Source organism: Aethalodelphis obliquidens, unplaced genomic scaffold (genome assembly GCF_003676395.1).
Source record: "Aethalodelphis obliquidens isolate GAN/ISIS:26980383/991018 unplaced genomic scaffold, ASM367639v1 scaffold12, whole genome shotgun sequence".
In the NCBI taxonomy this organism is placed as follows: domain Eukaryota; kingdom Metazoa; phylum Chordata; class Mammalia; order Artiodactyla; family Delphinidae; genus Aethalodelphis; species Aethalodelphis obliquidens.
In genome coordinates this window covers 22745911-22770360 of record NW_020837956.1, presented here as the reverse complement: position 1 = coordinate 22770360, position 24450 = coordinate 22745911, and the positions used below count along the sequence as shown (strand labels likewise).

Below are 24450 nucleotides of genomic sequence, written 5' to 3'. Positions count from 1 at the left end.
GTGTGTGTGTGTGTGTGTGTGTGTGTGTGTGTGTGTGTGTGTGTGTGACAGAGAAGAGAGATTGAGTGGAGACCCAGAGAAAAGGAAGGCAGAAGAAGAGAATGTGCTTGTTCACGCCCACGTGTAGCCAAGATACTTCCTAGTTGGGAACAGCTGCGGAGGAAGGGGGACTTCCTTGGAGAAGCTTGGTCCAAGGGGATAGACAGATGAGACTACAAGTCCTAGCATGCACTGCAGCCAACTACAGGTCCCAGGCCCCTCGGTGGCCTCTGGAGACTACAGGTCCCAGAATGCAGCAGTCCCCGTTGCCCGGCACTGCAGATGTGCTGTGTTTGCCTGCCAGGGAGATAGCTGTGCTGTAATTATGGAAACAGGAACTTCTGGCTGATTCTCCGACCATCCAGCCAGATCCCCCGCAGCTCGCCTCAGAGCCCTGTTTGTCCCTGTAGTGCTGTGGAGAGGTTCCTACCCCACGTCCGCATTTCACTCACCCTGAGGGAAGGACCTAGTGTCATTCCCTTTTTTCAGATGTTGGAACAGTTTCCATAAAGTTAAGAGGCATTCTGGAAGGTGGAAAGGACCTGGCCTTGGTGGTCTGATGGACGACCTGGGTTTGAAACTTGGCTCTGCCACTTATTAAACTTGTAATCCATGGCCCAGTTAATTAACCTCTCTGGTCCTCTGTTTCCCAGTCTGTGAAATGGGAAGAACTAATGGTATTTGCACAATGGAGTTGCTGGATGCGGGAAGGAGCCATGGTACACATGTGGCTTAAAGGCATTCAGTGAATGGAGTTTCCTACCATCTTTTCTTGCCCAAGTCATGCAGCTAAGGAATGGCCACATCAGCTGGGACCTCTGCCCTCTTGTTGGAGCTGGGGAGCGCAGGACCTAGGAGGTAGGCACTGAGCTCTGAGGCCTAGCCCCTCGCCCTTATGCCTTCCCCTCTCTGCCAGGACCTGGGGAGTCACAAAAGGTGCAGCAGCTGGAGGAGCAGGTGCAGAGCCTGACGAAGGAGCTGCAGGGCCTCCGGGGTGTCCTGCAGGGACTGAGTGGGCGCCTGACGGAAGACGTCCAGAGAGCTGTGGAGATAGCCTTTAATGGGAGGCAGCAGCCCGCAGATGCAGCTGCCCGCCCCGGTGTGCACGAAACCCTCAGCGAGATACAGCAGCAGCTGCAGCTCCTGGACAACCGCGTCTCCACCCACGACCAGGAGCTGGGCCATCTCAACACCCATCACAGCGGTGGTGGCGGCAGCGGTGGCAGCAGGGCTCTGGGCCCAAGCCCGGCCCCTCCCGGCCACAGCGAGGAGCTGCTGCGGGAGCTGGAGCAGCGGCTGCAGGAGTCCTGCTCTGTGTGCCTGGCGGGGCTGGATGGCTTCCGCCGGCAGCAGCAGGAGGACAGGGAGCGGCTGCGAGCGCTGGAGAAGCTACTGGCCTCCGTGGAGGAGCGGCAGCGGCAGCTCGCTGGGCAGGCCCTGGGCCGCTGGCCCCCTCCGGAGTGCTGCCCTCCAGAGCTGGGCCGGCGACTGGCTGAACTGGAGCGGAGGCTGGATGTGGTGGCTGGCTCGGTGACAGTGCTGAGCGGGCGGCGAGGCGCCAACCTGGGAGTAGCAGCTGGGCAGGGGGGCCACCCCCCAGGCTATACCAGCTTAGCGTCCCGCCTCGCTCGCCTGGAGGACCGATTCAACTCCACCCTGGGCCCCTTGGAGGAGGGCTGGCGGGGGCTTCCCGGGGGCCTGGGCCACTGGCTGCCTGCTGCCCGGGGCCAACAAGAGAGGCTGGAGGGGCTGCTGGCCAACGTGAGCGGGGAGCTGGGGGGGCGGCTGGCTCTGCTGGAGGAGCAGGTGGCAGGGGCTGTGCAGGCATGTGGGCAGCTCTGCTCTGGGGCCCCGGGCGAGCAGGGCTCCGAGGTCAGCGAGATCCTCAGTGCCTTGGAGCGCAGGGTGCTGGACAGCGAGGGGCAACTGCAGCTGGTGGGCTCAGGCCTGCACAAGCTGGGAGCAGCTGGGGAGTCCCAGCAGGCCACGCTGGAGGGACTGCAAGGGGTCGCGGGCCAGCTCCAGGGTCGGGTCAATGCGCTGGATGAGACGGCTGCAGAGTTCGCACTGCAGCTGAATCTCACAGCGGTGCGGCTGGGCCAGCTGGAGGGGCTGCTGCAGGCCCGTGGGGATGAGGGCTGTGGCGCCTGTGGTGGTGTCCAGGAGGAGCTGGGCCGTCTTCGGGATGGTGTGGAGCGCTGCTCCTGCCCCCTGTTGCCCGCACGGGGCCCTGGGGCCGGCCCGGGTGTTGGGGGACCGAGCCGTGGGCCTCTGGATGGCTTCAGTGTGTTCGGGGGCAGCTCAGGCTCAGCCCTCCAGGCCCTGCAGGGAGAGCTCTCCGAGGTTATTCTCACCTTCAGCTCCCTCAATGACTCACTGCATGAGCTCCAGACCACAGTGGAGGGCCAGGGTGCTGATCTGGCTGACCTGGGAGCCACCAAGGACCGCATCATCTCTGAGATTAACAGGCTGCAGCAGGAGGCCACAGAGCACGCTACAGAGAGTGAGGAGCGCTTCCGAGGCCTGGAAGAGGGACAGGCACAGGCCGGCCAGTGCCCCAGCCTAGAGGGGCGACTGGGCCGCCTGGAGGGAGTCTGTGAGCGGCTGGACACGGTGGCCGGGGGACTGCAGGGCCTGCGCGAAGGCCTCTCCAGACACGTGGCTGGGCTCTGGGCTGGGCTACGGGAAACCAACAGCACCAGCCAGACACAGGCCGCCCTGCTGGAGAAGCTGCTAGGGGGGCAGGCCGGCCTGGGCAGGAGGCTCAGCGCCCTTAACAGCTCCCTGCTGCTCCTGGAGGACCGGCTTCACCAGCTCAGTCTGAAGGACCTCACTGGTGAGGGGGCAAGAGGAGGCACGGGGTGGGGGCACTCCTTTCAAGTCCTTTCTTTCTCCTCCCCTGACCCCGCGGCAGCCCAGCTTTAACCTCATCCACTTTCTCCTTGCCCTGCCCAGCATGAATTGCAGATCCACCTCTGTCCCAGGGCTTGGTTTGTCCACAAGAGATGATCCAAGGTCCCAGCTCCCCGCCCTCCCCTGACGGCTCAGACAGGCCTGTGGGTGGAGGAGGGGTGCTGCTCTACCGGCTAGGTACCCAGCATGGGCAGCGAGGGGCCCCATCACCCTGTCCCTGGATCCACCACCTTCCCTGTCCTTTGGAAACTCCTTTTTAAGGCTCTCCTTCAACTTAGTTTTGTCACTGTAGGTCCTGCAGGTGAGGCTGGGCCACCAGGGCCTCCCGGGGTAGAGGGACCCCCAGGCCCTGCCGGACCTCCAGGACCTCCAGGCAAGGATGGACAAAAGGGGCCCATCGGACCACCAGGTATGTGGGCTGAGATCCTTGCTGCAGCCAGGGCTACTCCCAGCCCCAACCCCGGCTGCCCCGGGCTTGACATTCTACTCTGAACCGGACAGAGAAGGGGGGGAAAGAGGCAAGGAACTGGGGCTGCTACATGGCTGACAGTGACTAGGAGCTAGGATAGTCACTGTGTTGGCCAGTTAGCTGTGGTGGCCTCACTGCTGTGTTGAAGACGATGCCTGAGCCTATAAGGTTGAACAGAATGGACCCTATCTGTTCCTCCTTTTCTTGATACGCCCAGTTCTGTTTTGGAGTCTGCATAGCACGTAGCACAGTGGGAAAGCAGATGTTTGCTGAGTGACTTAGCGAGAGCTGCCCTACTTCTCACAGCTCCCTTGTTTCTTCCCACAGGTCCCCAAGGTGAACAGGGTAAGTTCCTCTCATTCAGTGCTGGAGGGCGGGGAACTGAACTAGGATTTGGAGGATGGAAGGCCTCAGACAGCCCTGGGGGTAGAGACCCAGGAGGGGAAGGGGGCTGGGCAGCCCTGCACTGAGCATCCACTCTGACACCCTCCCTACCCCACCCAGGAGCAGAGGGGGCACCAGCAGCCTCTGTGCCCCGGGTGGCCTTTTCAGCTGCCCTGAGTTTGCCCCGCTCTGAACCAGGCACAGTGCCCTTTGACAGAGTCCTGCTCAACGATGGGGGCTACTATGATCCAGAGACTGGTAAGCCTGGGAGTGGGCAGCTGGGCACTGGGGGGAATGGGGGAGGCTGTGCAGTGATATGTCCCCATTCTTGCCGTTTCAGACAAGCTGAGTCTTTTCATTCTCTGGTTTGGGGAGACCCCTATTCTCTCCTTCATTTATTCATTCTCACCACAGCTTGGACTGGGGGGTGAGGTGGGGAGGGGAAAAGCCGGGGAGGGGAAAAGCCGATCATTCCACAGCTCTTTATGGGGGCCTCTTCTTGCACAGGCACTGTTTTAAGTGCTGGGGATGGGGAAATGAACAAAACACTGGTTTCCCTGCCGTCCGTGGAGTTCTAGTAGAAGAGAGGTGAAAAGACCCAGAGGGTCCCTCTGCACGTAGTCCAGGAGTTCTGCAAGGGCTCCCGGACACCTTCACGGCCCCTGCCACCTGTCTCCCTCCTGATTGCCACTGTTGTCCCCAGGCGTGTTCACGGCGCCTATAGCCGGACGCTACTTGCTGAGCGCGGTGCTGACTGGGCACCGGCACGAGAAAGTGGAGGCCGTGCTGTCCCGCTCCAACCTGGGCGTGGCCCGCATAGACTCCGGTGGCTACGAGCCTGAGGGCCTGGAGAATAAGCCGGTGGCCGAGAGCCAGCCCAGCCCGGGCGCCCTAGGCGTCTTCAGCCTCATTCTGCCGCTGCAGGCCGGGGACACGGTCTGCATCGACCTGGTCATGGGGCAGCTGGCGCACTCGGAGGAACCGCTCACCATCTTCAGCGGAGCCCTGCTCTACGGGGACCTGGAGCTAGAACAGGCATAGACAGGGAGCCGGGCCCCACCGGCCCGAAGTGTCTACGCCGGCCAAACAGCCAGCGGGGGTGGGGTGGGGGTGGGCTCCGGGGCGTCTCGCCTGGGACGGGGCCCCGACCCGGGGCAAGCTGCAGTCTCTGTACCCGCCGCAGCAGCGCAGGCGCCCAGAGCAGCGTCCTTCCCACGGTCGGAGTGCGCCGGGTCGGGGACTCTGGGGTCTCCTCGTCCAGACTTTTGGCCTGATCGCCGTCCCTGCAAGACTCGGACTGCGGAGGAGCTAATCCTCGCACACTTTGCTCCCCCAACTGGCCTCTAGGCCGAATCCCTGGGCTCCGGGACTCTCTCGAGGGGGCTCCGGCCCCCACCGCCATACTAAACTATTCAGGAATAAAGACACTTGGGTTTTCTAAAAAAAAAAAAAAAAAACTAAACAAGCTGTCTGCTCTACTATGTGTTCAGGGGTAGATAGGCGTATACAGGGGACGGGGTGAGGGAGCCCCGGGTTCCGGACCCTGCTCGCGTCCTCCGCTGTGGCAGGGGTAGCTCTGCCTGCACTTGCACTGGACGCGCAGGCGAGAAGTGCGCCCGGGGCTTGGAGCGCTAGCCCGCCCCCACTACGGGTCGCGCCTTTTCCGCCGGCGTCCGCCAGAGGGCGCTGGGAGACGAGACCGCGGCGCCGCTGGGCGGTGTCTTCCGTCACGTGACCTCCGCCGCTCATCTTGCGTGCCCCAGCTGCTCAGCGGCGGAGGCGAGGCCTCGAGCTGGGATTGGCTGGGTCTCGGGGGCGGGGCGGGACAGCGGGGACCGCGCCAGCCGCGGCTCTGGATGCCGGGGTCCGGGCCGCAGCTGCGAGGCCAGACTCAACACCGCGGGCCTAGAGTCTGGAGAGGGAGCCGCGGGTGCAGGAGAGGGCGGGACAAGCGATGCCTTTCTGCTGCACTTTCTCTTGGCATTCATGAGGTTGCCTAGCTGCGCTTCAGAGAGATTTGTATTAGCTCGGAGTCCGTCTGACAAGTGAGGAAACAGGGCGAGAATTTGAAGGCGTAGCCATCTCCTGGGCCACGCAACCTGCTAAGGGGAGGCCAGGGACCAAGACCGCGGGGTCTGCACTCCCAGGCCCGCTGGGGTCGATGCGCGTGGGGAGCAAGAGCCCGGCTCCGTCCTCTGCACCTCGCCGCTGCAGGAGGCTCCTTGGAGGAGGAGCTCGGGACGCGGAGGAGGAGCCAGTACAGACTCTGGGAGCTGGGACACGATTCTCCGGGATAAGAGGCAGAGCCCGGGAGGAACCCCGTCAGCCGAGCGGGCAGAAATCTCCGGGAGCAGCATCATGGAAGAGAAACAGATTCTGTGCGTGGGGCTAGTGGTGCTGGACATCATCAGTGTGATGGACAAATACCCGGAGGAGGACACGGACAGCAGGTAGGGGCGCCCGGGCCCCTCGGAAACCCTAGGGGCCGCTGCAGCCCCGCGTTGTGCCAGGCGGCCAAGACTACAGGGCTGCGGAGCAGGGGGTGGGGGGGCCGGGGGGCCCGCAGCGAGGCCTTGAGAGTCGCCTTGGGAGCTGGTGCCCCCTGCCCTCTGCCCGGGACCTGGGGAAAGAATTGAGGCCTTTAGTAGTAAGATCCAGGCTTTGGATAGCGTTGTGTTCTCCAGTTCCCATTTCAACCCTGGGACCGTGTCAGACATCATTATCCCCATTTTACCCGAGTAGGCTAAGCAAGTAAAGACCCTGAGGGACGCAGTTATTTATCCACGGGCACACAGCTAGGAAGGTGCAGAACCAGTTTTTTTCTTTTTAACGAGAACTGTGCACTTGCCTATCACCAGCATTTACTTCTAATTTATTTACCACATATATATCTCATCTGTGTCTTTAAAAAATTTTTTTTGAGGTAGCTTACAATAAGAAGTATGTGCAGTTAGACTGTACAAGAACTTTCAAAACCATGGTGTTCAAGCTTCCCTGTAGCTCGGGGCTTGCTGGCACGGCAGGCAAATTTGGAGATGCTGTGAGTTATGGGTAGAGCTGGCTCATGAGCCACACAGACTTTTCCCTGGTGCCGAATTCCAGAAGTTTACCAGAAGTCCTATTTCCAATACTCAGTGAACAGCATAGTGGAAGAGACCCTTCTTGGTTGTCTGGTAGAAGTTGAAAAGTCATTTGTTGGTTCCCGTATTTACTCTTGATCACCCTTACACTGTGATCCCGAGACACTGCTGTGTGGTGGAATCCGTGGCTGTCTCTTGGTGCAGTCTAGTGCTCAGAATACGGACAAGAACTGCTTCTTGGCCCTCACTTGTCTCAGCTAAGAACTGGATAAAAGGCGAGTTCAAGATTGAACTCGGGAAGGACACTACAGCAACCACAGCCAGGAGGCTCACTGAGGGGAGAGCCCCCGGCATTCTTCAGGCCGTGGGTCCACACAGCACTGTCACAGGCATTGTTACATAGTTTCCTCACAGCAGCCCATGGGAAGCGTGTAAGGATCAGTCGCGTCCTCTCTTTAGAGATGAGGAAGCTGAGGATTTGGAGAAATTAGACAATTTCTGTGAGGGGCCACGTAGTTGATGAGTGGCAGAGTGGTGGTCACAACTCAAGCGTCCTGATGCTAGTGTTCCAGCCCTCCGCCCTCTCTAGTGCTCCCTGTTCCTTTTTTTTTTTTTTTTTTTTTTTTGCGGTACGCGGGCCTCTCACTGTTGGCGCCTCTCCCGTTGCGGAGCACAGGCTCCGGACGCGCAGGCTCAGTGGCCACGGCTCACGGGCCCAGCCGCTCCGCGGCATGTGGCATCTTCCCGGACCGGGGCACGAACCTGTGTCCCCTGCATCGGCAGGCGGACTCTCAACCACTGCGCCACCAGGGAAGCCCCTCCCTCCCTGTTCCTTTGCTGCTGCCCGCCTCATGGAGTTGACCCTTTGCTTTGGGCTGCTTTGTTTGCCAGAGGTGACAGCCCCTGGCAGAAGGTGCAGGGACAGTGGGGGGAGGCACAGGGTATGCTGCTGTGTGGACCTAGCCCACCTACCAAGGTCAAGCCAGCCCCAGGACTTGGTGTCCAGTGAGGAGGCAAGTTTACTTTCCGGAGAACAGTGCAAATTCTGGGGCTCCAGTTTCTCTAGGAACTGTGGAGGACCTCCAGGGGACCCAGAGCACTTGCTCCGCTGGAGCTGAGTCCCGGTGCCTTTGAGCTTACTCATGTTGGAAGGCTGGGACAAGAGCCTGCTGGTCCCACCCTGACGGGAGCTGGTTCCGACGCTGGGCACTAAGCAAGGTGCCTCTCTGAAGAGACCCTCTGTGCTCCCTGCACTTTAGGGAGTATCTCCCTGCTCCCCCAGACCCATGGCTCTGCTTCTGTGTGGAGCAGTTTGGTTGTCCACAGGGCCTCTCTCCTGTGCTCCCATCCCACTCAGCCCAGCTCCTGGACTCTGTCTTGCCTCCCCGATGGGCAAACCTGAGTGGGGACACAGTCCTTCCCAGCATCTGAGCCCCACCTTTCCCAGGCTCTCTCCATAGGCAGCCGAGAACTGCCACCTGGAACTCAGCCAGACCCCTGAGGAATGGCCCTGCCTCCCAGAGTCCTGGCTGAGAAGGACCTTCCGGAAAGCATCTTCATGCTCAGCAGAGCATTTCTGCACAGAAAGTTGGGTGTCAATATAACTTTGAAGGGTTTCCACAGAGTAGAACTGTATACCCTTTCCCTGAAGCCGCAACAAGCTGGGACCCAACTACTTTCCATTCAGAGACCACTTGCAGTGGTTTGGGGTCAGGAGACCCGGGTTCTGGTATCAGCTTTGTCATTAACTGTTGTTGGGACCTTGAGCAAGTCCAGTCCCTCCAGGCTTCTCCTCTCTTCTCTGCATGAAAATTTCTCTAAAGCTCATAGCTTGAGAAATGTTTGACCTTTTGCAGATTAGTATCCTTCTTTCTAATGAGATCGTGGTCCCCTTTTCCCAAGGCTGAAGGGAACTTCAAGGTTAAGCTTTGTGTACAAATATACCCTAGCCTAAAAATTCTACTTCATTCATTTCTCTTAATTAGTAGTTCTTCGGTACTTGTTCCCCTTATCGTAAGCTGCCACAGTTATTATTATCCTTTTTGGAACTGGAAGCATAGAAATAACAGCCTGTACTGTTACCTCACAGTATTATTGGAGCACAAATGAGAAATCATTCAGGTTCTTTGACCATGTATGCATGAGTTATCATTTTTGTTGTTGATGATGACAATGAAGCCCTTCAGGTGTATCTTGACTTAGTTTCCTTTTGTTAGATTTTCAGTAAAGATGGAGAAAAAAAAAAAGGAAGAAAAAAAAAGGTAACTATGCACTGTGATGGATGTGTTAACTAACCTTATTGTAGTAATCACTTCACAAAATATATGTATATCAAACTCATCACGTTGGGGCTTCCCTGGTGGCGCAGTGGTTGAGAGTCCGCCTGCCGATGCAGGGGACACGGGTTCATGCCCCGGTCCGGGAAGATCCCACATGCCGCGGAGCGGTTGGGCCCGTGAGCCGTGGCCGCTGAGCCTGCGTGTCCGGAGCCTGTGCTCCGCAACGGGAGAGGCCACAACAGTGAGAGGCCCGCGTACCAAAAAATTAAAAAAATAAAAAATAAATAAATCATCACGTTGTACACCTTCAGCTTTCAGAATGTTATATGTCAATTATATCTCAATAAAGCTGAAAAAAAAGGAGAAACAAACAAAAATGGAGAAAAACTGGTCTTCACTCACTGGTCTTTTTAACTTTTGTCATCATAAAAGTTACCACACACAACTTTCTTAAATGATCACAATGTCCGGGTTTGCTTCCTGTCTTAATTATTTTAATCTGAGTTATTACTGAAGTGGTCTCTCCTAAGACAGAAGCAGCAGGAGATTTGCCACCTTTGAGAAGAGGCAGCTCTCAAGGAGGAGGCTTGGTGGGGGGTCCCTGTAACAGAGGAGGAAGTAACCCAAAGTCAATGAGACCCTCAAACTGTGATGGGCCCAACTGAGTACTTTCCTGATGTCATAAGAATAGGTGAAAGATAGAAATGAATCACTGTGAACTTGAATTTAGCCTGGGCTGGGGAATAGCTGAGCCTCTTCCCTTTGCTGAGCCTAAGGCTGGCCTGGATGCTTTCTGAGGGGAATCGCCTGGCTTTTACATCCTGCGGGCCCTACTCAGGGCTCAGCCCTGCTTATCCCAGCCCCAGCCTGCTGGATCTGCAGGGACCCTCCTTGTGTTTTGCAGGTGCTTGTCCCAGAGATGGCAGCGTGGAGGCAACGCATCCAACTCCTGCACTGTCCTCTCCCTGCTTGGAGCCCCCTGTGCCTTCATGGGCTCGCTGGCCCCGGGCCACGCTGCCGAGTAAGTGGAGGGAGCAGGGGAGGGTGGCCCACAGGGTGGGGGGAGAAGAAGGAAGCCTTGGCCCTGGGTGGGCGGTCTCTGAGAAATGGTTTGTGGCCACCAGAAATGGGTGGGGCGTGGGGAGTGGAGTACCGGCATCCCAGACCCTCCCTGGTATGGCTTATCTGCTGCTCAGTTGTTAACGCTGCTCCTGTTAAAGGTTTCATTTTCACAGCCTGTTTCCTTGGCCAGTCCCTGGAGCCTGCTTCGGCTTCCCACCTTCTTCTTCCTTGTTTCCAACAGACTGTCTGCGGTGGATGTGACTTTGCCCTTCTCAAGTCCCTAATCCTGCCTGTCCTTTTGGCAGAAGGCAGTTAGGGACATGCTGTACCTGCCCTCTCAGGGATGTCCTGCATCCACGGTCCCAGGGTCCAGGCCTGCAGTTTCTTTCCCAGCTGAGGGGGCAGGGCCAGTGATTGTGTCCCCGTTGTTCACTGAAGCAGCGAGAGCTCCCTGCCCAAGGACACCCCAATGCCACGTGCTAAAGCTGGGCCCAGCCCCATGCCTCCCAGCTCATCGGCTAGGAGGCTGCAGCCCGTAGTGGCCCACACGCTTCCTCTATGTTGGCTGCTGCAGGAACCCAAGAGCCCTTTGACCCCTGGCACTGCCGACTCAGCAAGCGCTTATCAGGCGGTGAGGCCCACTTTGCCCACTGTGGGCACAGGGGCAGGCTGCCAGGTTGCTGGCCTGTAAAGCACAGCCCTTTGAACCCTGGTTTGAGAGGGGCTGGTGCCAGAGCCCAGCTCCAAGCCGCAGCCAGATTCCCTTCCTTATGAACTGGCACGAGAGCCTGCCCTGTGATGTGGGACAGAGGGACCCGGAGCCAACAGCTGCTCACTTGTCAGCCCTCGTCAGCAGCTGCCTTCCCTCCCAGCTAGAGCAAGACCGTGCCTCTTGCTTTGGGGTGGTGGACCCACCTTTGTGTGGCAATCATGCTGATAGCTGGGCCATTCCAAATTCTCCCCATGTGTTCAACAAACACTGAATGAGCACCTACCATGTGCCTGGCACTGTGGGTGCAAAAAGTTATTTGGCAAAAACCAAATCATATTCTCCATGCTGTGGGAAAGCTACTATTTAAAGGATCCTTGAGACGTAAGGCAAGGAATGATGCCCCGATGTGGTACCTCTATACAGATCTTGTCCAGCCTTGGTGTTGCCGAAAGTGGGGTTCAGCCATAGTGAGAAAGGCCAGGATGGTGGCTGGACTGCTGGGCGTAGTGGCCACAGCTCATTTCCAAAGAGCTGGGAGGGATGGGTGACCTCCTTGTTCTGCTGGTACAGTCTTCCAGAAGGGCCACCCCCCGGCTCACTCTGATTGGAGGGGATTCTGAGCGAGAGTCCTGGACCCGGTCCATACTGAGGGGCCTCAGGCACTGAGAGGGCTTGCCACTGTGGAAGGAGCGGGTAGTGAGCAGGGCCACCGAGGCTGGGCATCGTGGAGGCAGGTGTAGAAGGACAGGAATCACGTTAGGACCGGAAGGACTTCAGAGAGTGGAGTACCATGGGGATAAGCAAGCAGAGGGCACCTGGGGGACAAAGTATCACCTTGGTCATTATTAATACTGCCTGGGCCTTGCGTGATGCGGGCCACAGTGCCCTCACCTGCTAGGTTCAAACAGGGTGCATGTTCTAGGTCCCACATCTACCCCATCCAGCTTTATGAACGTGAGCAAATCCTTTCCAGCTTGAGTCAGATTGAAGGACAGGGTCAGGGTTGGAGTTTGCTTCAGTCAGGACCTAAAAGAATGTCCCTTAGGGTTTTTCTCACTAAGCTCCAGCCATGCTCTCCTGCCTCTCCTGCCTCCACACAGCCTGTGACAGTGACTCCCAGTCCCATCCTAGCCCCTGTGCTTGCACCCCAGGGTCCCCGGTGGCCCTGCCACCTACCCTCCAGTCCCCAAACCCCCGTCGAACTGCGCCTCCCCGGGTTACTCCGCCCTGGCAGTTTTGTCCTGGACGACCTTCGCCGCTATTCCGTGGACCTACGCTACACGGTCTTTCAGACCACAGGCTCCGTCCCCATTTCCACAGTCATCAGCAGCGAGGCCAGTGGTAGCCGCACCATCATACATGCCTACAGGTTTGTACATCCGTCTGCGCCTTGCCAGCTGCCGCCGCCATTGCCGTCACTCAGCTCCCAGAGCAGGACCCTCTCTCCAAGACCCGCGTGCTCCGGCACCGCTCCCCACCCCGCGGGAGGTCCAGGCCCCTGGTAGCCTCTAATCTGTGTCTCCTTGCCCTTCCCTTGGCTCGGGCTCCACCCCAAGCTTCCTGGTGGCTGACTTCAGGCAGCGGGGCGTGGACGTGTCTCAGGTGGCCTGGCAGAGTAGCGGGGAAGCCCCATGCTCTTGCTGCATCGTCAACAGCTCCAATGGCTCCCGTACCATTGTGCTCTATGACACGTAAGGCCCCCTGGCCTGCCCTGCCACAGCCCACCAATTAGCTCCCTCACTTGCCACGTGGGCAGCCCACTTGCCCACCCTCTGTGGCCTCTCTCTTTGTACCAGAAATTGTCCCTATGCCAAACTGTTCAGTGATTTCGGAATTGTTCTCAATTAGGGGAGAAGTGAGGTGGGAAGGGATGGGCTTTGCTCTGCCTGGCGACTTGGCCTTGGTCAACACCAAGGATGGGCGGGCAGGCCTGTGCAAACTGTAATTTATTATGTGATTCCTCCATAATCAGCCAATCAGCAGCCTGGGTGTGAGTATGGGGAAATTGTTCTGAGGACAGAGGGATGGGAGATGTGATTCAAACCATCTTGAGCCCTGAAGGGGGCCCACTGGGGTTTCCAGGGTCAGCCCCAGAGTTGCCAGCCTGCAGCATGGCACCAGGAGCTGAGGTTTGGGTGTTCGAAAGAGATGAGCAACCCCAAAGGTCCCAGCATAATGAAGCCAGACCAAATGCCACACACCACTCGCAGCCATTGCTGAAGGAGGGAAGGGGAACACTGGCTCAGCAGAACAGGGCTATCTGACGTGTTGCTAACCTCGGGCAGGGCAGGGGCATCCCTTTAGGGTCCCAAGCTTCCAGGGAGAGACCCCTTCTCATCTCTCCCAGATTCCCTCCTGAAAAATCTCAAGAGGTTTAGTTTACTGAGAAACTAGGGTGTGCCAAGTACTCTGTTAGGGCAGAGATGGCCCAAGCCCAGCTGCCCTGGGGTTCTGACTGTCCCTGCTGCCCAGCACAACCACTGAACCTGTGGGAGGGGCAGTCATCCTAGAACAAGATTTATAACCAGTGGCCCTGGGCTCTTTGTGTCCCAATGAATGAGTGGGTAAGCATACATGCTAGACACGATCTTCCCATTGGGCAACCCTAGTCATCTGCCCATTAAGCAACAATCTGTAGCAGCTTTGATCAGGGACACAACATGGGTATTCACGGGAAGGGAGGGAGAGGAGCTCCAAGGAGAAATGTTTATTGCCCACGGCCTCAGTCCAGGCATATCCACACACATTATCTCCAGCTGCAGCAGGCCTGCGGGGCTAGGGGTTCGGTCCCATTTACCGAAGGGGAAGCACCTCAGAAAGGCCACAGTCACCCAGCTAGTTAAATCGAAGTAGGATTTGGCGCAGAACATGGAGGGGAGGACACTGGCTGTGTGTAGGTCTCTGGGCAAGGAAGGTCAAGGCGGACCCATCCCAGGTCTCCACACCTAAGTCGGCCAAAAATGAACTCATTCTCAAGCACCAACCTTGATCCCAGGGTCATAACATGGAGCTGCCAAACTCAGGACAGGGCTGCTGTCACCCCTGGGGTGCCTGAACTGAGAGGACCCAGACCCGAGCTCCAGGCAGAACGGCGTGGCCTTTGTAGTTTCCCAGGGCACTGCGTGGTGGTAGCTGTGTGTGCTGCTGGCAAGAGGAATTCTGGGAATTGTAGTCCCTGGTGCTCTGAAAGCATTTTGGGAGATATGGTCTGCAAGGCACGCAGAACTGGTCCCTTGCTTGACATATGTGGTGGTTGAGTTTGCCCTTAGATAATATCACAGCCTCAAACACAGGAAGGGGCATCCTAGGAAACTGCCTGCAGCCCCCTGTGTGGATGGAGCTGAGCAGGGCAAGGAGTGGTCTCGAGTTTAGCCTAAGACAGGGTCTGTCCTGGAGCCAAGCCTCAGAAGCATGTGCTATAGATTCAGCTTCCTGCCATGCTGCAGGCAGCGCCACGCATAGGGGCCGTAGCAGCCAGTTAGAGATCCTGGCCCTGGCTGACCTCACCATGCCCCTTCTCTGTCCTTTCTGTCCTGCGACTCAGGAACCTACCAGATGTGTCTGCTAAAGACTTTGAGAAGGTTGACCTGACCCGGTTCAAGTGGATCCACATTGAGGCAAGCCCTGCCCTACCTGTGTTTTGAGGGCCTCAACCTGCCAGCCCCTCCACATGTTCTGCCTTCTTCTTGGTTTCTTTGAACCATGAAGTACCTTAGAGATCAATGAATCCAACCCCCCTCACCCACTCTCCATCCTCCTTCTATGTTTTCAGGTCCAGAAAGGCCCAGAAAGACTGGGTGATTTTCTCAAGGTCACACAGCAGGATGTAGGTGCCAGAAGCAGGGTGCTGGCTCTAGGCAAAGTCTGGTGCTTCCTGTGTTACAGGCTGCCCCACCTCCTCTGGACTTGGCCTCTGGCAGGAGCTTGGCTGTGGGAGGCCTGACCTGTTACCTCTGGGGAGGCAGGAATGGGAGGGCCTGACCCAGCTCCCAAATAAAGGGAACTAGAATCTTCATTCCAAGAGAAGTTTTGGAGTCTAGGTGGGAGGAAACCTTGAGAAGTCCTGAGTTCTAATCCTAGCCCTGTCATTTAATTTATTGTAGGTCCTTAGGAGAGTCTCTCTTTTATTCTTTCATCTTCTCATCTGAAATGGGAGGGCTGGTCAATAAGGTCTCCAAGGTCCAGAATAGCACTAGAATTTTGAGACTTAGGTTGGGTTTCCGGCCCAGCCTTCCTGGCCCCTCTCCCCCCTCACCCATGGTTCCAGCAGGGAGGGAAGAATGAGGCAGAATGAGACCAGCGCCCAGCTGGTCCTGAGTTGCCTGCCCTGCCCTGCTCTGCCCCAGGGCCGAAATGCATCAGAGCAGGTGAAGATGCTGCAGCGGATAGAACAGCACAACGCCAGGCAGCCTCCAGAGCAGAAGATCCAGGTGTCTGTGGAGGTGGAGAAGCCGCGAGAGGAGCTGTACCAGCTGTTGGGCTACGGAGACGTGGTAAGCATCCCCCACGGCCCCCCACCTTGCCACATCCAGCTTAATTTGGTCCTTAAAGGGAGTCCGAGTGTCCCCTTGTCCTGCCTGTCACACTTAGGGCGGCACTTTGCGGCTTGGTGATATTGGCAGGTGGGGGCAAAGCAGAGGCAGACCTCTAGCTTAGGGCTCTAGTGCAGGCCTCAACAGCGGCCAAGGAGTAGAATTTCTCCAGCCCAGCGGGCGCATAGGTATGAAGGCAGCCAGAGGGCTTGGTCAAGGCCAAGACAGCCAGCCTCAGGGCCAGCCTGCGTGGAAGCCTCCCCTCCCTGGGCCTCCTGTCTTTTCCTCTGTCAAATGACAGGATGGGACTGTTCTCCGAGGTGCCCTCCAGTTCTGTAGGGGGTGAGGGAGGATGGGAAGGGGGCTTGCGCATGGTAAGTGTGGAATGTACGTGGAATCGGGATGCTAATCTAGCATCACAGTGGCAGCTCGTTGGGCCTCAGCCTTGGTTGCACGTTAAATGATGTGGATGCCTGAGCCCCACCCTCATTTTTTTTTTTTTTTTTTAATTTGGTTGGTAGAGGTGAAGCCTGGGCTGAAGTATTTTTTTAACAAAACACCCTGGTGATTCTAATATGTAGCTGGTGTTAAGGAAGCTCTAGAACCCCTATCCCTTTGTTTTAAAGATGAAGAAATCAGACCTAGAGGGCATAGCTGTATGCGGAAAGCCAAACAGAACAAAAACCCTCCTGAAAGCCGTGGTTTCACCTGCCAGTTGTAGATTGTGCCCCAAGATGACCTCAAGACTCACTCTGGGTTTTCAATTGTGAGGAAATTCGTTGATCTTAGAATAGGCCGGGGCTTTCGTGTCACAATTTACATGGCTGTTTTCTAGCATATCCTGAGCAAGTATGAAAACGTGTTCCTGAGGGACAGCGAGATGCTACTTGGGGGTTTAGGTGGCCACGATGGAGGAGCAGGTTGCTGGTAGTGAGGGACAGCTGGGGTAGAGCTCAGCTGACTGTCAGCCTCTCTTCCACTGCCCACAGGTGTTTGTCAGCAAAGATGTGGCCAAGCACTTTGGGTTCCAGTCAGCGAAGGAGGCCCTGAGGGGCCTGTACGGTCGCGTGAGGAAGGGGTGAGCTAGCGGAAGCCAGGCAGCGGCCCGGGTACGGGGAGTGAGGGAGCCTGGCCTCCAGGGTCTGCCCCGGGGAGGGATAATGAGGCTGGGGGCCAGGGCTGGGCTAACACCCAGCTGAGTGGAGGGTGTCACAGGGCTACGCTGGTCTGTGCCTGGGCTGAGGAGGGTGCCGATGCCCTGGGCCCTGATGGACGGCTGCTCCACTCCGACGCTTTCCCACCGCCCCAGGTGGTGGACACTCTGGGGGCCGGAGACACCTTCAACGCATCCGTCATCTTCAGCCTGTCCCAGGGTGAGTACCCCAGCAGCAGGCCCAGGGCCGGGGCCTGCCCCTGCCCAGAAGGCCCGGCTGATCTGGCTGCTCATCCCCCCCCTCCAGGGAAGAGCATGCAGGAGGCACTGAGCTTTGGCTGCCAGGTGGCGGGCAAGAAGTGTGGTCTGCAGGGCTTCGATGGCATCGTGTGAGTGCCCTGTGGCAGGAAGCACCGGCTCACATCCCCGCCCCGGGCCAGCAACACTGGCTGCCGTCGCCCTCTCTTCTCTGGCCAGCTGGCATCAGGCTGCCTTGCCCCCCCAGGCAGATGCAGGCTGTGGGAGGGCTCCACCTGTGACCTGGCATCTCACATGGCAGAGCTGCAGAGCAAATAAATCTTCCCCAGAGCCAGCTTCCTTCTGGCAGTCTGTTTGTCTTCGATGTCTGAGCTGCTCTGGCTGGGGATTCTGGAGGCTTTGATCCTGCAGTCCTTCGCCCTTTTTTTCTCTAGTCCCCAAATTCACCTCCTGCCCAGGCCCAGAGGAGGGGCCACCCAGACCAGAGCAGCAGGAAGTGCCCCAGGCTTGCCACCAGCTGTGCCCCTGCTGGGGCCCCAGCTCAGGGTAGAGGGCCAGACTTCCAGCCTTCCTGGTGGGGGAGGAGACTTAACCCCTTGCACCCCAGGGAACCTTCCAAATAACCACAAGCCATGAGAAAAGCTCCTCTGGGCCCCAGCTCTGTCACAAGACTCCAGTGGCCACAAGTGTGTCCACATGGCTGAGCCAACCTGACAGGCCAGCGGGCAGGGAGCCTCCTCTGGTTTGGCGGCGCCTCTGCAGTCCAAAAATATCTCCCCAATGACTGACCCCGAGCCTGACCGCCCCCCCTTGGAGCCGCCTTGTGGTTAAGGCGGTGCCTGCGCCACAAATATGACCCGGAATGCAAAGCATTGCTTTCCCTGGGGGAGACCTGGTCTGAGGGCATATGGGAATTGGTGAATTTCCACATGGGAGTTGGGGCAGGGGGGTGAGGCCGTAGAATGTGATAAAAGGTATGGGCTTTAGGCTCAGACAGGCCTGAATTCAAATCTGCCACTTACTTAGCTATGGGACCATGAGTACATTACTGAACTCCATCTTCCCCAATTTCCTCATCTGTCAAATGGTGCTAATTCTGCCTGGTCATAGAATTATCGTGAGGATAAAATCACAATATGTAAAATGACCAGCATGATGCCCAGTGTGTACTAGGTTCTCAATAAATGGTAATTATTAATATTTTCAGGGGTGGGGAGCAGATACAGGATGATGGAGAAGATCTACCCTGAACTGCAGGAGGGCGTTCTAGTGGTTAGGCCCCAGGGAAAGGCTGAGCTCCCTTCCCCGGGTTGTCTGCAGCTGGCTGTGGCCTAGTGCTGTACTCTGCTGTGTCTCAGCACCATCTGGGAACACTGGGTAAACTGAATTCCTGCACTCCCAAGAGGACTGCCCAGTCCCGACCCCCTGCAGCCTGAGGTCAGGGCAGGCTGGACCAGTGGATCGATGGCCCAGAGGGATGGGTTCATTTGGTTCTTTATTGGTTTTCTGGGCCCTAAATCTGCCCTTCAACTTAGGGTCTCCCTGAGCTGCACAGGAAGACCTGCCACCTACTGGGGCCAGGAAGGGGGCACAGAGGTGGTCGTTGTCCTAACACACACACCCTACCCTTTGGGGCATATGTTCTGGCACTGAGACTTGTAGGTGTGCAAACCTGTATCCTCAAGGTTTATATCTCATCATTCTCCAGCTGAACAGCATGAACCTCAAGCTCATTTGGGGTTTTCTTAGACTCCAGTGTTTCCCTTGGAAGCTCTTCTGCTCTCTCTCCAGTGTCCCTGGCTTCTACCTGTCCCCCAACCTCCCCGCCAGGGCCTGGGGCTTCTCTTGCAGCCTCTGCCTGTCCCCCAGCCTCCTGTACAGGTTCCAAGGACTCCCTTCTGGCCTCCACCTGTCCCCCAGCTTCTTCTCTGGGACCTGGGGCTTCATGTGCTTCTTGTCTTGACGGGCTTTTAGCCAACAGAGGCTGCCTCCCAACATCCTGTGGCTCTGGGGGCTCTTTGAGATCTGTGTGCCTCGGGGCCTCTCCGGGGAAGTTGACGAGCTCTGCAGGGGTCATGAGCCCATCCCCATTCAGGTCCTGGGTCTCCAGCACCTCATCCACTACCAGGATCACCTGTGGAAGGGTCTATAGTGACTGGAGATGCTCCCAGGAATCCTGACCCTCCCAACACCCCCCTGCATCCCTGCCACGCAGGCTTTGAGTCCTCCTTTCACAGGGGATTCACCAAAAGAGTCATGATGAAAAAAACCAAAGCCCCAGGGAGCTGGGTCTTCTTCTGGGAGAAGGGCCCCCATCCAGCAGGGCTTACCGGGTTGGTGGTGAGAGAGTCGGAAGCTCCAGGGGCCAGAGTTGCTATCAACATGGACAACAGCTCCAGGCCATCCAGCTGTCCACTCTGGTCGTAGTCGTGGAGAGCAAAGAGGTAGAGGAGAACTAAGGAAGAGAGGCTGGATCAGAAGACGCATCAGGGGACAGGTGGATCAGGCAGGAGTCGCGGGATGGCCTGAGGTCAGTCCCAGCTCTGGCTGCCCTGGGCCTCCCGTCCACGGGCCCCATCAGCCCAGCCCCTCACCCTGCTCCCGGCTCATGTGCTCCGGCTCCTCTTCCATCCTCTCTAGTCCCTTTAGGTAGCTCTGCAGAAGTCTTGCAGAAAAGCGGAAAATCAGTCCACGAGAAGCCAGTCTGCAGCCCCAGGCCTGGCCCTCGGGTGCGCCCCACCCCAGCCTACTCACTGAAGTTGCTCCTGGCCTGGCTGGAAGGGGTTGGGTAGAGGTGGATGCTGCACTTCAGGGTCCAGCCTGGAGGAGGGAGGGAAGCACCGGCCTCGCAAAGGGCCTCCTCTGAGGGCCCAGCCTCACAGCCTTCCATCCCCAAGCTCCTGGTAGAGTTCTCCCCCCAGACCCAAAGGGAGCTGCTTCTCCAGGTCCCCAAAAACCTTGTGGGGAGGAGGCCATTCTGGCCTCCTCAGAAGCAGAACCTTACTCCCCAGACTCTGCCTTTGCAGATTCCTAGCTTAGATGGTAAGTGAAAATCCCAATGAAACATCTGGTTTGGTGGAGGCCAGAGGAAGCCGCACCTAGTAGACACAAGTTGGAGACCCAAGAAACCACCACAGTGGGCGGCAGGACAACATGCATCACGGCAGCCCTTCCTCTGTGATGCTGGGAGGCGGGGGACAGGTCTCTGGCTGAGCCTGGTGGCACTGCCCAGTTTTATACAGACCCGATTTGCTCCATGACACAAAGTGGACTCTTTTTTACCCCAAGTTGAGGGCATATATGTTGGTTTTGTAGTTTCAATCTGCTCAGGGGCTTTTTGTCAGTCTTTAAAACTCAACATTTGCTCGCAGTTCTGGACAGGGATCCCTGTTGGCCCCAGTCAGTCCAGATGTGTGATGCCAGAGAGCTGGCAGGAGCTGCTACAGCAACTTTTGTCGCTGCTGCCAGCCCTTGCTGCTGTGGCTGTATCCGTCCCCCGACCCCACCCAGCATACCCACTGCATAATATTAAGACACAAAACCTCAAGAAAGATATTCAAATAAAATAGAAGTGATATGCTAATGATCTCTATTTCTTTGGAGCTTCCACTATAAGGTCTTGATAAGAGGACTGTAGCCCCTTCCCAAGCTTATAGCCTCACATCTCATTGGAAATGAGCTCCCGGTTTCCAAGTGAGTCCAGCAAACGTGTCGATGCCCACTTTGCAGAGGGCACTCTAACAGGCACAAGGCAGAAGCTGAGGTGGTGGGGATGATACAGAAGTCAGGGAGCGTACACCCAGTCTTCCGCCTCCCAGAGGGGCCCACAGCATACCTCTGATTCTCCAGAGACCCCCCTGCTCCCAGCCCACAGCCCTGCCCTCTGAATCCCGTTACCTTGTGGTGCCGTGTTTGGGAACAGCCTGACTCAGGGGCAGTAGCAGCAGCAGCACTGACGTTCTCATCGTCACAGGTAACATCCTTCCTGTAGCTGGAAGTAGGAAACGGGGTTAGGGAATCAGAGGGAAGCAGTGTCTGCCACAGAGGGGGAATTGGTGGGTTAGACAGGAACGCCTCTCTCCCTGCCTCTACCTGCCACCCAGGTGACAGGACTCCTGTGCAGGGAGGAGCCACACACGGACATCAGGAACTTTGCTCAAAATAAACCTTATTCGGGATCCAGCATGTAAAGCGCATAACACAGACTTGTGCTGGGGGAAGCTGTGCTGCGGGCAGGACTATCCCACTCTTGCCCTGCCAGTCCCCCAGGTGCTTGGAGAAGTGCAGTTTAAGCACATACGATGTAGTTCAGTCCACTCATTTTACGAGTGGAAACTAGTTCAGAGAGGATGAGAAAAAGGCCAAATTAGAAGTGCACAGAGTCACAAAAAGACCAAGCCTTAAACAGGGAGGGAAACAGATTGTTGGTTTGTATTTGTATCTGTATTTGTATAAAAACTCACTGAAGAACAAATCAAAAGAGACTAGACTCCTTGAAATAGGTCTACACTCAGGTAGGGCTTGAAAACACAACAAATCAGGGTCAATCCAACAGTGGTCCCAAGAATCGCTATTTATTAAACACAGGAAAACCAGATCCCAATAGAAAGGAAAAAAACAAAAACTTTCCTTTAGACCTACATTGTGCAGGCCCATTGGCAGCACATCACTTGATTAAATGAAAATAGTCAAATAGAGTATCTATCAATGTGCAGAGCATGAAGCTTTCCAATTAGTCCCAGGATTGTGTACATAAATCGTGAGTTTCTGAGGAAGCAGAAGACCTCCAGAGCTGAGGCTGAGACCTCAAACTCATCTTTAGGAAGACAAATCATGAGGTGCTTGATGGTCTAGAGCAGAGGATCAGGAACCCTCTGAAATGGTACCCTACACTTTGGCTGGCATTGAATTTTCCTGGAGAAAGGTGTGTAGCTTTCAGCAGATTCTCAAAGAGTTCCATGACCCTGATAAGGTTCAGGACCACTGCAGGGGGAACATCAGCTTCCTAAGAGCTCTTCCTAGAGGCAGTGGGCAACTGGCCAACAGGTGGATACATGTGTAGCTGTGCAAATAGAGCTGCCTTGAGGAAGAAGCAGCACAACATGGAAGTCCACAAGAAGGTGAAGCTCCTGAGAGTCATAGAAACTGTCTCTGTTTTTCTAGACATACGTGGGCCCCAACAGATATAGTGAGTCTACATAGTTTGTAGACTAAGACCTGCCGCAACCAAAAAAAAAAAAAAAAAAAAAAAAAAGAAAAAAAAAAAAACCGAAAAAAAAAAAAAAAAAAAAAAAAAAAAGCATCATGGAGGAGATAATAGGGGAAAAAAAAGAACCTAAAAAATAATTTAAAAGGAAGACAAATAGAAAGCATAAAATAAGATGGTAAAAATAGATCCAAGTAGGGCTTCCCTGGTGGCGCAGTGGTTGAGAGTCTGCCTGCCAATGCAGGGGACACGGGTTTGTGGCCCTGTCCGGGAAGATGTCACATGCCACGGAGCAGCTAGACCCGTGAGCCATGGCCGCTGAGCCTGCGCGTCCAGAGCTGTGCTCCGCAACGGGAGAGGCCACAACAGTGAGAGGCCCACGTACCACAGAAAAAAAAAAAAAGATCCAAGTATATCATAAATTGATAAACATAAATTGTATAAACTCATAAATTGTAATAAACATAAATTGTATAAACTCATCAGTTAAGAAATAGAGATTATCAAAAGGTACATAAAACAACATACAAGTTACATGCAATTTTCAAGAGATTAACCTAAAAAGTAAAGTCACAGAAAACAAAACGGTGGAAGAAGGATATATAAAGCAATACTAGAGGAAAGAAAGCTGGCAGAGTTTTATTGACATTAGAATAAATAGAATTTAAGGTGAAAAGCATTATTATAGATAAAAAAGTATCATGACAAAATGCACAAAAGTTTAATCCCCTAGGAAGATATAATGATTCTGAACCTGTATGTACCTAATAGCATAGCCTCAAAACACCTAAAACGAAAACTGGCATAACACTATCACCTGTTAGAATGACCAAAAATCCAGAACATTGACAATACCAAGTGCTGCCGAGGATGTTGAGCAGCGGGAACTCTCATTCACTGATGGTGGGAGTGCAAAACGGTACAGTCGCTTTGGAAGACACTTAGGTGATTTCATTCCAGACTAAACATGTTCTTACCATACAATCCACCAATTAAACTCCTTGGTATTTACCCAAAGGAGCAGAAAACTCATGTCCACACAAAAACCTGCACGCAGATGTTTATAGCAGCTTAATTCACAATTGCCAAAATTTGGAAGCAACCAAGATACCCTTCGATAGGTGTATGGATAAAGAAATTGTGGTACATCCAGACAAAGAATATTATTCAGTGCTAAAAAGGAATGAACTATTCAGCCATGAAAAGACACGGAAGAATCTTAAATGCATATTACTAAGGGAAAGAAGCCGATCTGGAAAGGCTACACACTGTATGATTCCAATTGTATGACATTCTGGAAAAAGCAAAACTATGGAGACAGTAAAAAGATCAGTGGTTGCCAGGGACTGGCGTGAAAGGGATGAATAGGTGAAGCACAGAGGATTTTCAGGGCAGTGAAAATACTCTATATGATATTATAATGATAGATACGTGTCATTATAGATTTGTTCAAACCCAAACGACACCAAGAGTGAACCCTAAGGTAAACTATGGACTTTGGATGATTACGATGTGTCAGTATAGGTTCATCAGTTCATCCTGTACCCCTCTGGTGGGGCACGTTGATAATGGATGAGGCTGTGCATGTGTGGGGCAGGACGTATATGGGAAACCTCTCAATTTTGCTGTGAACCTAAAACTATTCTAAAACAAATAAATTCTTTAAAAAAAACTGGCATAAACACAATCAGGAAAATCGAATCTGCCATTATGGTGGGAGAATTTAACATACCTCATACAGTATTTGAAAGATTAAGCAGACTAAAAATTAGTAAGAATGTAGACGATTGAATAAAATATTTTCTAAGCCTGAGCTAATGAACAAATAGAGAACCCAACTCCAGTCACTTAGCAAATACATTTTCTTCTCAACACATGTGGAATATTTATAAAAACTGACAAGCAATAGGCCAAAGAATATGGCTTAGCAAATATTAAAGAATCAGTCTCATACTGTTACATGACTAAATGCAATTGTATTAGGAATCAATAACAAAAATGATGTAAAAATCTCATTTATATAAAAAATTTAAAAGGTACACTTACATATGGGTCAAAGAAGGATATCATAATGGAAACTGTTGAATACTGAGGATTGTATAATACTGGGAAAACATACATCAAAACAAGGTATGTAGCTAAAACAGTATTAAAGGGGAAGTGGGTTGGGGAATTCCCTGGTGGTCAAGTCGTTAGAACTCGGCGCTTTCACTGCCCAGGGCCCAGGTTCAATCCCTGGTCAGGGAACTAAGATCCCACAAGCCGGGACTTCCCTGGTGGCGCAGTGGTTAAGAATCCGCCTGCCAATGCAGGGCACACGGGTGAGAGCCCTGGTCCGGGAAGATCCCACATGCTGTGGAGCA

The 24450-nt window shown here is 54.9% G+C and overlaps 3 protein-coding genes across 9 annotated transcripts in view; 2 read left to right on the top strand and 1 right to left on the bottom strand.

The window, feature by feature from the left end:
- The window catches only part of EMILIN1 (elastin microfibril interfacer 1), a 7918-nt gene extending 2655 nt beyond the window's left edge, over positions 1–5263 (top strand). Inside the window, exons 5-9 of one of the 2 annotated variants that reach the window (XM_027113596.1) lie at positions 956–2875; positions 3245–3361; positions 3749–3766; positions 3926–4063; positions 4509–5263. In XM_027113596.1, coding sequence (XP_026969397.1) covers positions 956–2875; positions 3245–3361; positions 3749–3766; positions 3926–4063; positions 4509–4846 — 2531 coding nt within the window. In that variant the 3' untranslated portion in view covers positions 4847–5263. The remainder of the gene's footprint in view (positions 1–955; positions 2876–3244; positions 3362–3748; positions 3767–3925; positions 4064–4508) is intronic. The other variant, XM_027113595.1, reaches the window with a different exon arrangement.
- Positions 5264–5656: 393 nt separating this feature from the next.
- KHK (ketohexokinase) lies at positions 5657–18006 on the top strand. 6 transcript variants are annotated; one of them, XM_027113603.1, is made up of 9 exons: positions 5657–6255; positions 10069–10185; positions 12173–12307; positions 12495–12629; positions 14483–14555; positions 15285–15431; positions 16460–16548; positions 16686–16843; positions 16931–17139. In XM_027113603.1, the coding sequence occupies exons 1-9, from the start codon at positions 6164–6166 to the stop codon at positions 17014–17016; spliced, it is 1032 nt and encodes a 343-aa protein (XP_026969404.1). In that variant the 5' UTR covers positions 5657–6163; the 3' UTR covers positions 17017–17139. The 6 variants fall into 6 exon arrangements, with proteins under 6 accessions (XP_026969404.1, XP_026969399.1, XP_026969403.1 ...); XM_027113601.1 differs by lacking the exon at positions 12495–12629 and having other exon boundaries at positions 5659–6255; positions 16780–16843; positions 16931–17080; XM_027113597.1 differs by lacking the exon at positions 12495–12629 and having other exon boundaries at positions 5660–6255; positions 16931–18006.
- Position 18007: 1 nt separating this feature from the next.
- Positions 18008–22101, bottom strand: CGREF1 (cell growth regulator with EF-hand domain 1). Its single transcript, XM_027113604.1, has 5 exons — positions 20779–22101; positions 19636–19701; positions 19476–19546; positions 19212–19336; positions 18008–19015 (listed from the first exon to the last, which is right to left on the bottom strand). Exons 1-5 carry the CDS (start codon positions 20859–20861, stop codon positions 18569–18571), a joined length of 792 nt encoding a protein of 263 aa, XP_026969405.1. The 5' UTR covers positions 20862–22101; the 3' UTR covers positions 18008–18568.
- Between the last annotated feature and the right edge of the window lie 2349 nt (positions 22102–24450).

Coding starts and splice junctions, on each gene's coding strand:
- KHK (XM_027113603.1), top strand. CDS start 6,164: ATGGAAGAGAAACAGATTCTGTGCGTGGGGCTAGTGGTGCTGGACATC. Junction 14,556..15,284: donor TCAAGTGGATCCACATTGAG/GCAAGCCCTGCC, acceptor GCTCTGCCCCAG/GGCCGAAATGCATCAGAGCA. Junction 15,432..16,459: donor TGTTGGGCTACGGAGACGTG/GTAAGCATCCCC, acceptor CACTGCCCACAG/GTGTTTGTCAGCAAAGATGT.
- CGREF1 (XM_027113604.1), bottom strand. CDS start 20,861: ATGTTACCTGTGACGATGAGAACGTCAGTGCTGCTGCTGCTACTGCCC. Junction 19,337..19,475: donor GCACATGAGCCGGGAGCAGG/GTGAGGGGCTGG, acceptor TCTCTTCCTTAG/TTCTCCTCTACCTCTTTGCT. Junction 19,016..19,211: donor ACTCTCTCACCACCAACCCG/GTAAGCCCTGCT, acceptor ACCCTTCCACAG/GTGATCCTGGTAGTGGATGA.